A 15298-nucleotide genomic window follows, 5' to 3' on the forward strand; every position below is an offset into this window, starting at 1 on the left:
AGGCCGATGGGCCAAAGCTTGTTTTTATTGAAGACGCATCCTCCAGAAGTTAAGAGGTGCCATGCTATAGACAAAAGGGAGGTGATTGCAGGGAACAGGTGAGAATAGACAAGATGGCAATCGAGGGGTGTCTGTATGGGCCCCTCCACATTCCTAAGGCCGTGGATAGAATGCCATTGCCTCTTTCATGGCTTGGGGATAACAAGGCTAAATGACAGACACAATGTCAGGCTCACCTGGATGCTGCAAAGAGCATGGAACAGAATCCTTGGGTGTCTCTTCTTCCAGGTGGCCGGCCTCTCCTGTCTGGGCTTGCAGCCCTCTTATAACAGCAGTGCTCACTGCTGGCTGTAGATTCAGTAACACTGGCTGGGTGCCACTCCCTCCTGAGAGCAAGATGTGCTCCACCCTGGCTTACCCTGGCAGCACAGGTTCCTCTCTTTGATTCTTCCTCTCGGTTGGCCTCTGTGGACAAGCTGAGACAGAACATATGGATGCCAGTAAACCAGGCAGATCTGTCCTTTCTCTTTCTTATCTCATTTGCATGTAGCTCATTTATGCATACTCATTTATATATGCTTATATGCTCATTTGCACACAGCATCTTGGGTTGAGCACCTTCAACTCAGTTCCCTATAGGTTTTGAGACTGGGATTTAAAGGCATGTAATAACTTCTCTTAGGGCTGTGTTTTGCATTCCAGTGGTGGTTAGTTTTGTTTTATTTCTTTTTGTTTTTTGTAAACTGGACACAAGCTAGGGTCATCTGGGAAAAGGGAACCTCAATTGAGAAAATGCCTCCATTAGATAGTCTGTAGGTGAGTCTGTAAGGCATTTTCTCGATTAATGATTGATGGGGAGCACCCAGCCATTGCAGAGAGGCGCTCCTCCTGGGCAGGTAGTCCTGGGGGTATGAGAAAGCAGGCCGAGTGAGAACAACTCAGGAAGCAGTGTTTCTCCATGGTCTCTGCATCGGTTCTTCTCTCCAGGTTCCTGTCTTGAGTCCCTGCCCCAACTTCCTTTAATGAGGGACTATGATCTGGATGTATGAGCCAAACAAACCCTTGATTCACAAGTTGTTTTGGTCATTTCAATAGAAACCAAACTAAGACAAAAGGAACTTGTTTGGGGTTCCACACCCCACCCCCATTCCTGTGAGGATGTGACATAGGGAACAGCACAGTGCCTTCCTTTTCCGTTGATAATCTTCCTACTGTCGACATCTACCTCCTGTTACTGCAAGTTAGGGTCCGGAACAGGCATTCCTGGGTTCTTGGCATCTTACCCAAAGAACTGAAGACAGGGCTTACACAGATTTACAAAAGAAGCAAGGTAACTCAGTCTGGGCAAAGCTGTAGTGCACACTGTAGAGGGAGACACATTGTCAAGATGGACAGCTAGCCACAAAAGTGTCAGCACTCCCGAGGGTCAGAAGGGCCGGAGGGCAACTCCTTTTGTTCTGTGGACCTAGGGAATTGAACCCGGGTCATCAGGTTTGGCAGCAAGCCCACTTACTCTCTGAGCCACCTCGCCAGCCTCTTCCCTTCTTTTAACAAATGAAAATTATATGGTCTTTCCAGGGGTGCCTTAGATGGTATTGTAAGCTGGTAATTAAAAACAAACAAAAAATGGGGCAAGGAGTTGAAAAAGAGAGTCAAAAGTCTATCTTTTGCTGTAAATGGGCTTTTGAGATCCCTAGCTTTGGTAACTGGGAAAGTAGAACGGCCGTTTGCACTGAGGCCTCAAGACAGCACCTTACTATGGTAATGTTACCATTTAAGCATCTATGGAAGAGGATTACTGCTTCTGTCCAAACCTTCCCAGCCACCGCCATGACTGGGCTTCCATCCTCCACTCTCAGCAGGCATGAGGCTTTGACCAGACTCACGGGTGAGCCGCCCCTTCCTCTACCCAAGTCTCCTTGTCTTTCTGCACTGCCTTGTCTCAGCATCCTTCAGAGCCTTTAAAAGGATTGTACAGCCGGGCAAACTTCCCATGCTCCTTCTCACCCACTTGTCACGTCCCTTTACCGGTAGAAGAGTGAAATGGTTGTGGTAAGACAATCAAGGGACTTGTGTTTTCTCACATGGAGAAACCATGAGAAGAGACAACCAATGTGACTGACTCAATGGTGACTTAAAAAGCAGCAAAACAGGAAGCTGTCAGGCTTTGAATTTGCATTATCTTGTAAATCTAACGACTCAACCTGTGGGCTTGCAAAGAATGAAGGTGAGGCTGCTGGCAAAGGCTTGCAAGCAATCGCTGACAGGCTGCACAGCATCTTGAAAATTAGTCATCGCAGATGACTGCCAAGGGGGCGGGGCATAAGAACATCTGCAATGCACACAGATACCCCCTGCCAAGCACAGAGAAATCCAGCTCCACAATTCATAAGCAAAGAAGCTGAGGCAGGGGAATGGTTGATAAATTCTCCCAAACTGCAAAACTAGGTTTTTGATGGGTTGACTTCCAGGGTCTATGTAGCTCAGGGAGACCTTGAATTCACATTGATCCTCTTGCCTCAGTTTCCTGAATGGGAGCATTCCAGGCTGGAAAGCCCGTAAACTGGGAGTTCCTAAGGCTATATGTTTGTCCCAAAGCCTTTGGTGATGTGCTTGGATTCTATGAACTCAGTGAGTTACATGATAGAAATGGGGTCCTAATTCAATCAGAATAGAAACCTGACATCAACACTCCTCCATTTCCACCATGTGGTGAGGTTCTGGGACTCCGCAGCATACCTGGCTGCATGGTGATTGGTTGTTAAAAGTAAGAAAGTGTTGTTTGCCAAGGAACAAGAAAAACTGGAGGTACCACCATCTTGAACATCTCCTTCTTTCTTGCCTCCCCCTTCCCCTGTCTCCCTTCCTCTCTTCTTTTCCTCAACATTCCCAAATACCATAGAATTGACCTAGAATTTCCCTTTAGATTATTTTAGTTGAAGGACTATGCTGTGACTAAAAATTATTAAAAAGTCAAAGGATCTGTGCTTCTCCATTTAAGAAATAGCCCCATGAAGTCCTGTCTGTCCATCCTTATCCTGTGGGAGGCTCTGGTGGGAAAGGGGAAACCCGAGTGGGTGAAAGTCGGGGTCTATACTTGCCCTTTCAATCTGGAAAATATCGATGTGGTAAATCTAACTGTTTTATCATCAATCTACAGTTTGCCAGTTATACAGCCTGAGAAATCATGCTGGAAACGGGAGGGGCATAGAGTCTACATATCAGCACCCTGCTTGCATGTTTGACCTCCGTGGAAGGTCTCTACCCAGAACGAATCGTTTACAGACAGTCTTCGATGATGAAACCACCCTCTCGAGTTTGAAAAGAGACGAGGCTGCTTTAAGAGAGAAACAGGAAGTTGTAACTAGAAGCCCTCTGAATGCTAAGCCATCTGAACGCTTGTGAAGTAGCAACAAAGTAGCAGCGTTTATTCTGAAATTCCGTGGCTGCCAGTCTGTCCTGGACAAATCTCTTCAAAGTGCTCATCCCTCACCCAGGGATTTCTGAGCATCACGTTTCAGCTAGTGGAGAATGGCGGGGCAGCTTCGGCTTACGACAGGCAAGGATGAAGATCACTTCCAACACCAGGGAGCAGTGGAGCTGCTTGCCTTTAATTTTTTGCTCATCCTTACCATTTTAACAATATGGTTATTTAAAAATCATCGATTCCGCTTTTTGCATGAGACTGGAGGCGCGATGGTGTATGGTGAGTGTGTAAATGGTGGGATTGATGTGAAACTTGTTGCCTGGGTGTAATTAGAGACTTGTGCTCAGATGGCAAAGTACCGAAAGTGAGGAGAAGATGCTGACTGAAGTGTCATTAGCTTGATGGGAGGTGCTGCGATGTTATGAATGTTAGCCTCTTTCTAGAGGAGCAGCAGAAAGTTGCCGGGTCACAGAGCCGCTGTCACAGTCATGTTCTGAGGCAGCACTTTATATGAGTCTGTTGAGGACAGCTGCAGTCCTTTGTCATGCAGGGAGTCAGGATAGTGGGGTGTGGTAGCGGTGTGGTCAGGGCAGCCTCTATCTCAGGCAGCCAGAGGATGGTGCAAAGTTAACCAAATCTCTTCAGATTCACTGAAGGAAAGACTCTTCCAACTATTTTCAAGAAGAAATGCTTGTAGAAACAGATCCCACCCCTGTTACAGGAATAATTGTGTCAAATCCCTTTCATCATATGAACATTATTTTAGCTTCTGATAATAAAAGTGTTAAACCAAGAATTTCCTATGCAATATTTCCCATTGCTTAGCCTGAGCTCATATTATTTTGTTTATAATACTAGTTTATGCTCTCACACACTTTCTGTTGCTTCTGCATTCTTTTTTAACTTTTAGGCAGGGTCTCACTCTGTAGCCAAAGTTAGCCTCACACTCACACTGATCCTCCTGCCTCAGCTTCCTGAGCGTTGGAAGAATAGGTGTGAGTAACAATACCAGATTCTTTTAAGCCACATGGAAAAGTGTTAGTTTAAGATTTAACCTCCCAAAGTGATGCTCCTTCTGTGCAAGTTACTATGTCATCCATCCTTTTTGGAAAGTTTAATAAAATGGATTATGCAGTAATTACAGACTAGACTGGATTATCTAGTTTTTTAAGGTAAGATACGAGGCACCTATACTGAACTGCCAACTGGCTTCACAATCCTTATCCCACCAAGTAAAAAATAACAACTTTGAACACAATGCTGAGAGTCTGGGGGCTGCCAAAATGCACAGTGAAGAACATATTTTTTGGCTTCCCATAATTTCAGAAGTCCTGAGGCCCCATTTATACGCCTGAGGTTCAAGGAATAAGATGAGTGTACATCATATGTGCTAAGCATGTGATGTCCTGATGGTAAGCATATAAAGCCCTGAAGTGGAACATGAGAAATCCTATCCTTAACCAGATCTGCTTCAAGACACCTGAGCCATAGAACAGACATTGGGGGCCAAGCAGTGCAGGTGGTTTTCAGGCAGCGCATTCAGAGCAGAGTTAAGCTCCTTGTAGTGAGAGTCTCACAGCACACAGCAAAACTTTTGGAGTGAGGGTTGAACTCTGAGGAGAGGTGCCTAAACAGAAAGGTGTGGCATGGCGCTTTCAGAGGCAGGGAGGCCAGGGCATGAGTCATCCTCTCTTTTTCTGTAATCGATTTACCAGGACCTTTCTCTGTCTTGGGTAATAAATAATCAAAAAGACACAGGATGTAATCTGAGAAGCCAGGAACAATGCCGCCCTTAGAGTCAAAGCATCAAATCCAAGGGCGGTGTATACCTTATGATGCATCACACATTTAAGGCTAGGTCCTTATTAGAGGGAAGATTAGCCCACAGCCTTATAATTCACTTGCTTGAATTATGATTATTGTTACCAATTTCCTTCTCTACTGTAGGGATATTGTTTTATAAAAGTAGTTAGAGTCTGACTGAATTAATTTTGACTAGTAAGCCGGCACAGAGGTCCTCCCCAAGCTGAACAGCAGGTGCCGTGGTCCTCCCATGTGTTTTCCTACATTTCTAGCTGTCACCTTCCAGGCTAGACTCTGGAAGGAATCCGTCAGGATGGCCTCCACATTCTTCTTCTGGGACAACCAAAATGCTGTACTTGAAGTGCTTCATGCTTTTAGTTAGGGATGTAATGAAATAGTCAAACTAAAACCTGGGGAGAAGAGGAGCCCCAAGAACTACCTGTTACTAGTAAGGGGGAGAGAACCCCAAATGCATTAGTTGCCCAGTCTTTGTAAAGGAATATGGAATTCCTACAGTGGAATGGGACCTCAGCAAACAGAATCCTCATTGTACAGAGGAAGTGGAACTTCTGGAGGTCACAGTGTTAGTTTGGAGGGGTGTTCAGCATGGCTTTTAACTAAGGATGCTAAGATAGTAATAGTAAATCCGTCAGGACATGAGAGAGAGAGAGAGAGGTGAGTGTATGTGTGTGTGAGTGTGTGAGTGTGTGTGTGTGTGTGTGTGTGTGTGCGTGCACTGCGAGCAGGGCGTGGGCGGATGGTGGAGAAATACAAAAGAGCAATCACTAAATATGGCTCCTGCTGTAAATGCTTTAAGGATATAGTTGTTGGGTATGTGATTGCTTGTTTGTTTGTTTGTTTTCCAGCAGATCGAACAAACTGAAATGCCAGGGTAAACCCTTTCTCCATATGAGGAGGAAGGTGTTGTTTCTATAGTAGTCTGGAGAGACACATAATGAGGACCAATGGACAAGGAAGACAAACTTAGACATTCTAATTGTCTTGTTTTATGAAGACAGACACAGTAAACTGCAGCACCACCCCCATCCCCCACAACAGGCTTGCTGCCTTAAAGTAGACTGCAACAATTCTCTCTACCCTTCAGGCTTGCCACAATGCGCTACGGAGAGTAGCCTTTTTCTTCAGGCTTATCAGGGAATTAGAATAGCAGCCCCTACTTTTCTGCTACAACTCTTACCTTCACAGGCTGCTTGCACAACCTACCATCAGTCCCTATACTGAGACCGGTATTTTCTTCAAGGCACCACATTCCCTGTATTCCCTCAGCCCAGTCCACCACCTGCCTCTCTACGGACATTCTGGTGACCTGTGCTAAATGTCCCTTAGAAGATTTAATAGATGTTGATACATTTAATCAGTGGACTTGGGAATCCAATTTAAGAAATTCTAGGATCACAGGCTTAGAAAATGAGCAGTTGGAGGATAAACGAGGGGCAATGTGAATGTTGAACAATTCTTTCATAATTATTGTTAGAAACAATTTTCAAGTTGTTAACCTTAAAATATCATATTCATAGTTGTAGGGGCAAGAAGTTTCCTCTGTGTTGATTGGAAATAAAACCGAAGATACAAATACAAGTAATTGCTTATACAAAAAAAAAAAAAGGTCTTCTCTCATTATTACAGGTCATGGAATGCTTTCAAAACTTAGCAGCATCATTGTAGCAATATTTTTGCTTCACCAGGCATAGTAAAGGGTAATTGTCGCTCGTGACATCCTATGGCTCTGCTTATTTCAAAATGGAAGAATAAGCAGCAGTAATAATCATTTAAACTGGACTAAAAGCCAGAATGAGCCTTAATGGTCAAAATATTGATTGACAGCAGCTGGAACACTTAGTGCTGTTTATTTGGGGCCTGGCGTCATCTCCTCATAAAAGAGCACTTGTTCTTGGTCCCTGATAGCATCAAGGAATCCGTTGTCTCTCCCTGGGGGCTGTCATATCCTGCAGGACATTTGTAATGTCATACCTTAGAGAATTGGGATTTAAGATGGGGGGCAGAACAATTTAAACATCTTAGAGTTCTATCTTTGGTTTTATAGTCATCCAATTGGACACTGCCCTGAATCCAGGTAGAAATTTGCTCATCATTTAGTAGGACCCAAGGAAATTCCATGCCTCTATACTTAGACTTTTGAGTTCCTCAAAAGCCCTACCATATTAAAATGTTTTCCAATCCCTGAAGAATCTTATTAGCTAAAATTTAATAGAGCAATTTAATTTAATCAACAGCTAGGTTTATTTTTTTCAGGTTTAAAGAACCCATAGTCACAAAACTGTCTTTCCCCAGATCTTGTGTAGGCGTTGATTCCATTCCATCCCTTCTCAGAGGTTCCAGGATGAAAATAGGCTACTGGTCCACTTTCAGCCCAGCCTGTGCCCCTGACAGCCAGACCTACAGAGGATGCTCATCACTGCTCCCCCTCCGTATCCACCTGAGTGGTCTTTCTTAGGCACTTTGCCTGTTGAAAGCTGGCAAACTCTGTAAAGAATGAACCCATGCTCTCTCTCTCTCTGGGGATTACTGCTTTTAAGGCTGATTCACTCTTCTCTGTCTCTGTCTCTGTCTCTGTCTCTGTCTCTCTCTCTCTCCCTCTCTCTCTCTCTCTCCCTCTCTCCAGTGTGATGTTTCTGGTCTGATTTTCCTCACCTGTGAAATCAGGAGGAAATGGCCCAGATGGACATGAGTCAGACGTCTTGGAGCTACTTCCATTCAATCCAGTAGCTTTCCTTATGGAGTCAAATAAGCAATCATGACATCTGGTCCTTTCTCCTAGACACGGTTTTATTTAGCTGCATTGATTTAACACTCTTAGTTCTTCCAGGCCTGCTTTGATTTTTAATTGGGCCCTCAGTAAATCTTACTGAATTTCTATTGGGATTCCTCGATAGGAAGCAACTCCCTCAGAGCACTTAGGGTTGGCTGTGGTGTGCATATCTGTAGGTCCCTTTCTCACTAGACCAGAGTGGCTCTGCCTTAACATGAAGGATCTGCAGGTCAGGTAGTTAGGATCAGGATTCCCCCACTGTGCTCTGAAAGCTTGATTTGGGCACCCCAGAGGTCTTCCCAAGGTTTTCCACAATGTATGATGTCTGCTAAATTAAATAAGTAGAGGAATGGAATCAAGGACATTTATTCTACGTAGTATGTTATAATGGGGCATCCTGATACACGCCTGTAATCCTAGCACTTAGGAGGCAGAGGCAGGAGGATCAACACAAGTTTCGTTTCACATCACTCTGATTTGCACAGTAAGTTATGGGCCAGTGCGGACTGTGAGTTAGACTCTGTTTCAACAAGGGCAGGAGAGATAGCTCAGAGGTTACGACTCTGCTTCAAAAACCAGAGGGGAGGGATTTTTTAAGTAAAATAAGCTCTGTATTCTAAATAAACCTGCGTATTGTGCTAGGGTTTGGAACCTCCGGAGTCGTACAGCGTTGACCTGGCTGCCCTGGTGCCTCTTCATTGCTCCTCTCAGGGCTGGAGGTTACTGACACTAAGAGAGCAGGTTTATGACTCAAGCTATTTATGAGCTATTATCTAGAGTCTAATTAACTAAACTCACACGATTAGTGACAGGAAATATTAACATTTGTTATCTCAAAGAGACGACATATAATAAAAAAACAAGCTAACGACAAATAGAATCTATAATGCAAAATTTACAGATGTAAGGACTTTGTACATATTAACCCATTTAATCCTCACAGCAGTCATTTTAGCTAGGGAAACTGGGACAGCAGAGAGTCCAGTAACTTGTCCAATGTCACACAAGTACTAAAGGCCAGGTGTGGGACTCAGAGATCACCAGTTTGGTTCTATGTGGCTTCTAGGTACCGTAAGTGTGTGTGTGTGTGTGTGTGTGTGTGTGTGTGTGTGTGCGTGCATGTGTTTGCACACACTTACACAAGCATGTGCGTGCACACACAAGTGCATAGAGAAGAGATCTTTGCTTTCATGCTACAGATGAGGAATCCAATACTTAGTCACAGAGTAGCTGGTAACTGCAGGTCTGCGTTTGAAACTCAGGACTGTGACATCAGTGCTCTTCTGCCTGCCCTAAGCATTCACTCTAGACTAGCTGCTGTTGCTCACAAAGGGTTTATTCTGCTCCAGGCAATGGTAACTGTGCTGCCTACTTTCATGTCGATTTGACCCAAGCTAAAGTCATCTGAGAGAAGGGAACCTCAATTCAGAAACTGCCTTCTTAAGATCAGGCTGTAGGCAAGCCTGCAGGGCATTATCTCTATTAGTGATAGATGGGGGAGGGGCTAGCCCATTGTGGGTGGTGCATCCCTGGGACAGGTTGTTCCTGGGTTCTACAAGAAGGCAGGCTGAGCAAGCTGTGGGAACAAGCCAGTAAGCAGCATCCCTCCATGGCCTCTGCTTCAGGTTCCCGCTCTGAGTCCCTGCCCTGGCCTCCTTCAATGATGAACAGAGATGTGGCAATGTAAGCCAAATAAACCTCAATTCCCTACCTTGTTTTTAGCATGGTGTTTCATTGCAGCAAATGAAAATCCTACGACAGCTACCTTTGGAAGTTTACAAAGTAAATATAAAGAAGCAGAGAAACAGAAAATGTACCTGCTACACAGAGCTGGTAGGAGCACTGTTGAATGTCTGTGCTCTCGGGTTTGGGTCACCATTGTGTTCTTATCAGAGTATGCCCCTTCAGTCACTGGGAGATTGTTGTGGGCAAGGGCAGGTCAGTCCCTTTATTACCTGGAGCCTCAGAAACGGTAATGTCTAGGGCAAACAGCCCAATGTAACCCAATGAATGCAATACTGCGACGTCACATTTATGCTAAGTAGCTGGAGCTGATGTATCCCAAGGAAACACTTGCCCACACCTCTGGGGTAGCTACCTTGACACTTGCCTCATTTTGGTTTTAAATACCTGTGGATGTCAGAATGTGTGTGGTAGATGCTTTACATAGCTTGAGAGTGGGTTTATGTGAATCATAAAAAATAGGCTTTTGCCATATGTCAGCTGGACTGAATTTAATTTTTGGAAGCGTTTGGAGGATGATGACTTTTATCTCAGGGGTCTCAGAAACCTGAGAGCTTCATGCTGAGTTGACACTGTTGATCTTGGTAGGATTCCAAGGCTGTAGTCTCAATTCTATTGCCTATTGATTCTACTATCTTATAGAGTGCTTCCAACAGCCTGGGTCCTGCACTAATAAATTCATCAGCTAAGGAACAATGACCAAAAGCAGATGAATATGAACAAAAACTCTGGGCTGTGACCCAGCAGTTTGTCTACCTTTTAGCTGGCTCCCACGGATCCAGACTCTCGAGTTTCACTGGGAAAAGAATTAAACAGGTAGTGCTGACTTCATTTCCTACCATCTTTTCCACCCCACTAGGGTGAAAATCATCTCCCTTTAGGAAGCTCCTTTCACTGTCCACAACATTATGCTACTAGGAAGAAAATGGCAGATTGTGTTGTCTAAAACTATGAAGTAAGGGAGCATTGTTTAGCCAATATGTATCTAGTTAGACCCTCTTGTCTACAGTTCTGCTGGCAGCCTCTTAGGGATCATGAGGAAGGATGTTGGCTACAAAAAGTTGATGCCTAAAGAAGTTTCCAGAGAAAAATAATCTATAATGCACGATAGAAATCCCCAAACCCAGTGGAATGTATGTATACATGCATATTGTATGTTATGTATGTGCACACATGTCTATATGGCATATTGAGTGTTATGTGTACCAAGGATGGGTGGTGGACATGAGGAATCTTACATTGGAGAGAATATGATGGCTGGACATCTGGAATTTTCCATGGTACTCTTCCACAAAACAATCAATATTTTGAAGTTGTCCCAAGGTGAACAGCTTCATGGATGGCTCTACATCTGGGTGTACATGGGGGGGGGGGCTCGGGCTAGCAGGTGCCACACTCTAGTCCTGAAATCATTAGGAAACTATTTTCTCTAGCAGACCAAGTTCATAGTGAAGAGCGTGAAGCAGTAAATTGTGTCCCTTTTAGCAACACCCACACTCTGATTTCAAATTTAGAAAGTTTGTGGTGGGGGAGTGGCAGGGGGATAAAAACCAGATGACTTAAATGACAGACAGCATTGTATATATAGATACTTCCCTTTCCTTTTCATCCCTGACTAAATGCAGATCTAAACCAAATCACTAAACAGGAACTTGTTAGGAAATGCATTTGGACATTGACATCCAAGTCTTTGTCATCTCTTTCAACCAGTGTGAGTACCAGGACTTTGATAAGGTGAAAACAGAATAGGTAACTATAAAATAAGAAGTTAAATGTAATGGAGATATAGTTTAACTCCAATACGTGTAAATGTCAGCTGCTTGGCTTTCTTAGACTGTCATGTTCTTTCTTTCACTGTCACCCTTATTGTTCACCACGCCCACTGCCTCATTGCCCAGTCAACAATGTGCTCCTTCTTCTGTGCATGCTTCTTCATGGCTCCGATACATCTCCTCTTATCCACAGACTGAACTCTTGGAGAGGCTTCCTGAAGATGGAGTTTCTTTCCTACCAGATCCTGCAGCCCTTTAGGCCCAAATAAACATACAGAGGCTTATATTAATTATAAACTGTTTGGCCAATGACTTAGGTTTCTTGCTGGCTAGCTCTCTCTTAATTATTAACCCATATCTATTAATCTATGTATTTCCACATGGCCTTATCTTACTGGAGAACATCAGGTGTCCTACCTTGCCAGTAGCTACATCGCAACTCCTCCCCACATTCCTCTTCCCAGAATTCTCCTAATCTGGTAGTCCCACCTTTACTTCCTGCCTGGTTACTGGTCAATCAGCATTAATTCATCAACCGTTAAGAGAAACATATATTCACAGCACCCAGAAGGACATCCCACATTAGCTTTCTCTGGTGCTGTAAGGACAAGGCTACTGGATGTTTTTTTTTTACATTCCCTGGGACTTGACACATTATTTTTTCATAGAGTTTTAAGACACATTCAGGGCTGGTGATGCAGCTCAGTATCAGTGCTTCTCGAATGCCCAGGACTTGTGGTCTATTCAGCAACAAATGATAGAAATCCTGACCCCTGACTTCCCTCTTCTCTCTTCCTCTCCTCTCCTCCCTGTCTCTCAAACTCTTCTATGAAGCTCCCTGGCAGGGTTTCCTTCACTTGTTATTGGCTGCAATAAGGTCACATAAATATTCCAGAGCCATCTACCAACAGAGGAAAAAAGAAGGTGCCTGGAGCTGAGAATGAAGTCAATTTATCTGGAGCACTTGGCTGTGTAGGGGAGGGATGACGAGAAATTGAAAAAAAAAAAGGGCATCCTCTATGTGTGGTGTGTATGTTTGTAGTATCAGCTATTGGTGAGGGGCTAGCAGGAGGATCATGAATTTGAGACCCTGTCACAAAACAAACAATAGGACTTTGTTACATGGCGGTAGAGAGAGTAGTAAAAACTAGTTTTACCAGACATGTCAGGTTGAGATGCTTAGGGATTCACCCACTTGGTTTACAGAAGGTGCGATGCCATCAGTCAACTCATGGGGTGTAACACGAATAATAAGAACCCGGAGACAGATATTGGGGTCCAAGCTGAAGATCAGAAAAGCAAAGCAGCCAAGCCAGCAGAGAGCTCTTACCTCTACCAAGGCTGGAGAGATCCTGACCTCAGTGTGGCTGAATGAATCCAGAATGAGACACTGAGTTCCTTAAACACCTCTCTAGTGCTGGGATTAAATGCATGAGCTCCCACATGCTGAGCTCTCCATCATGTGAGCTGTTTATCTTAGACTGTTTCACTCTCATGTAGCCCTGGGTGGCTTTGAACTCACAGAGATCCATCTGCCTCTATCTCCTGAGTCCTGGGATTAAAGGTGTGTGCCAACATTGCCTAGCTTCTATGGTTGTGGCCTGCTTTGCATTCTGATTCTTCAGGAGAGCTTTATTAAGTCATAAACAATGTATTACTACAATGGAGGATCAACTCCCGAACTCGGCGGTCTGGCAGTCTTCATGTATTAGTTGCCTGTGCATGTGACTTCCAGCACTTGAGTGAATGCTACCCAGTAGTCCATAAAGCTCTCCCCCACCGCTGGGATGGCTGTGCCCTTTATCTCCAGGGAAGCAGGATTCCTACAAAACTAGAGTCCCAGGGGAGCTGGAGTTGTGCCTTGCCCTGTGGGCACTATGTGGGTCCGTGTAAACAGAAAAGAGTCTGGGATACCGTCTGTTTGAAAGACCATTCTGCCATCTGCTGCCATCTATGATTTGTAGAAGTATTAAGGTCCTATCCATATTTCTGTAAGCAAAGCCCTGTCAGTGAGACATTTCTGTACCATATTGAGTAACTGTCAGCAGGATACAGAGACAAAGGTTTATAGCGAGACACTTGCAGTACCTCATTCTTGGAGGGCATCAGCATGCCAGGACTGTACGGGAGGAAAAGGCCAGTGGGCTGCTGGCCTATTCTCATGTTTCTTGGGGTAAGATCATTCTGTATTCATTTCTTTCTAGCTTCCACAAGCCTCAGAACAGCATTACATTAAGGTGGCATGCAAGTAGAACAAGGTGGATGATGAAATAAGAGAGAATCCAAATGACAAGGCGGCTGTTTCTGAATGTTCCATGATGGGAGCATCCCTGAAGCTCTTTCCACTTTCTGCTCTCTCTCTCTCTCTCTCTCTCTCTCTCTCTCTCTCTCTCTCTCTCTCTCTCTCTCTCTCTCTCTCTCTCTCTCTCTCTCTGCTCTCTCTCTCCTCTCTTTGGTTGTTTGACACAAAGCCTCATATAGTCTAGTGTTGCCTTAAACTCTTGATTTTCCTGCCTCCATCTCTCAAGTTCAAGGATAACATGTGCGTTCAGCCACACATCTCTCCTTCCCTCCCTTCTTCATGCTGTGACATGGCATGGCAGCCTCTCAGACATCTGCTAGATGACAGTCATATAGAAAGCCCTTAAGGACAGGGACATCACAGCATTTATTGAGGTGCTCATACTCTGTGACACTTTAAAATCCCTGGGACTGGTGGACTACTTAGCAGATCCTTTTCTTCACTTCAACTGGAAAAAATCCAGCTACAATGCTGCCTGAAGTATTTGTCTTTTTCTGGAGGAAAGGGGATGAATCATAGCACTGAGCCTCTGCCTTAAACAGTCTCATTGTGTACCAGAGGTCTGTTAGGCCACCCTGAATAATGTGGGCTCCCAGAAGACAGGCTCCCAATGCTGTGCAGTTTACACTATGTGAGCTGTACTCAGGAGGTCTACGTACAGGGGCTCTGATAGAGCATGTTTGCCAAGGTGAGGCCATATGCCTTCGAGTGCTGGGTGCTATGCAAATAAAGCTCTGTAAGGGGACTGTGTGATGCTGAGGGCGGCCAGGGTTCCTCTCCCTACCCTAGGTGTTCAGACATTTGAACTTAAAGGAGCCCCAATGCTTCTTAATTAGAGACTGCCTGAAAAGGTAATGCCAGTTCCTGCCAAAGAAGTGGGTCTCAGAGAAGTGCTCTGAGTGCTGGGGCAGACCTATGTTGTGATTGTAAGCATGCGTTCTGGGAGATGGTCCCTTACTGAGTGGGGCAGGATAGCTCCTTTGACTTTCTGATTTTCTTGTTTTGCAATGGAAGTGGTGCTGTTGTGTTCTGCAGCTATGGTGGCCCATCTGTCATTCATTTGTGATACGGTGACTGGCACTTCCTTTATCCCGTACCTTTGTGTGGATATGAAAACAGTCCCTTCCACTTGGAATGTTCTTTCTCTTGCAGTCCTCCTTTATCTCTGATCTACTCCCATGCAGTCTTGCCTGTGAAGTGTGTGTCAGTTAGCCACGCCATCTTTGTGTCGGCATATGACCAAAGCACCGAGTTTGCCTGTGAAAAACTGTGGGAGGCTGCCTGATCATGCCTGGCCTCTGACAAGCAAGGACTGTCCAGCTGCTGTTCCTGCAGCATGGGTGTGCTAGCCATGGTGCCTCTGGAAACTGCCAAGATTTGATTCCTCCAAACACTTGGGGTTTGGAGCAAACTAGGTCCAGAACCTTTTGGCTCATATGTTAAGTTGGCTCCTATAAGAA

The 15298-nt window shown here is 44.7% G+C and overlaps 1 protein-coding gene across 1 annotated transcript in view; it reads left to right on the forward strand.

Moving 5' to 3' along the window:
* Positions 1-3226: 3226 nt before the first annotated feature.
* Slc9a9 (solute carrier family 9 member A9) overlaps positions 3227-15298 on the forward strand; it is a 534247-nt gene continuing 522175 nt past the window's right edge. Inside the window, exon 1 of the mRNA XM_040739467.1 lies at positions 3227-3706. Coding sequence (XP_040595401.1) covers positions 3532-3706 — 175 coding nt within the window. The 5' untranslated portion in view covers positions 3227-3531. The remainder of the gene's footprint in view (positions 3707-15298) is intronic.

This window comes from Mesocricetus auratus, unplaced genomic scaffold, assembly GCF_017639785.1.
Source record: "Mesocricetus auratus isolate SY011 unplaced genomic scaffold, BCM_Maur_2.0 Super-Scaffold_100691, whole genome shotgun sequence".
NCBI lineage: Eukaryota > Metazoa > Chordata > Mammalia > Rodentia > Cricetidae > Mesocricetus > Mesocricetus auratus.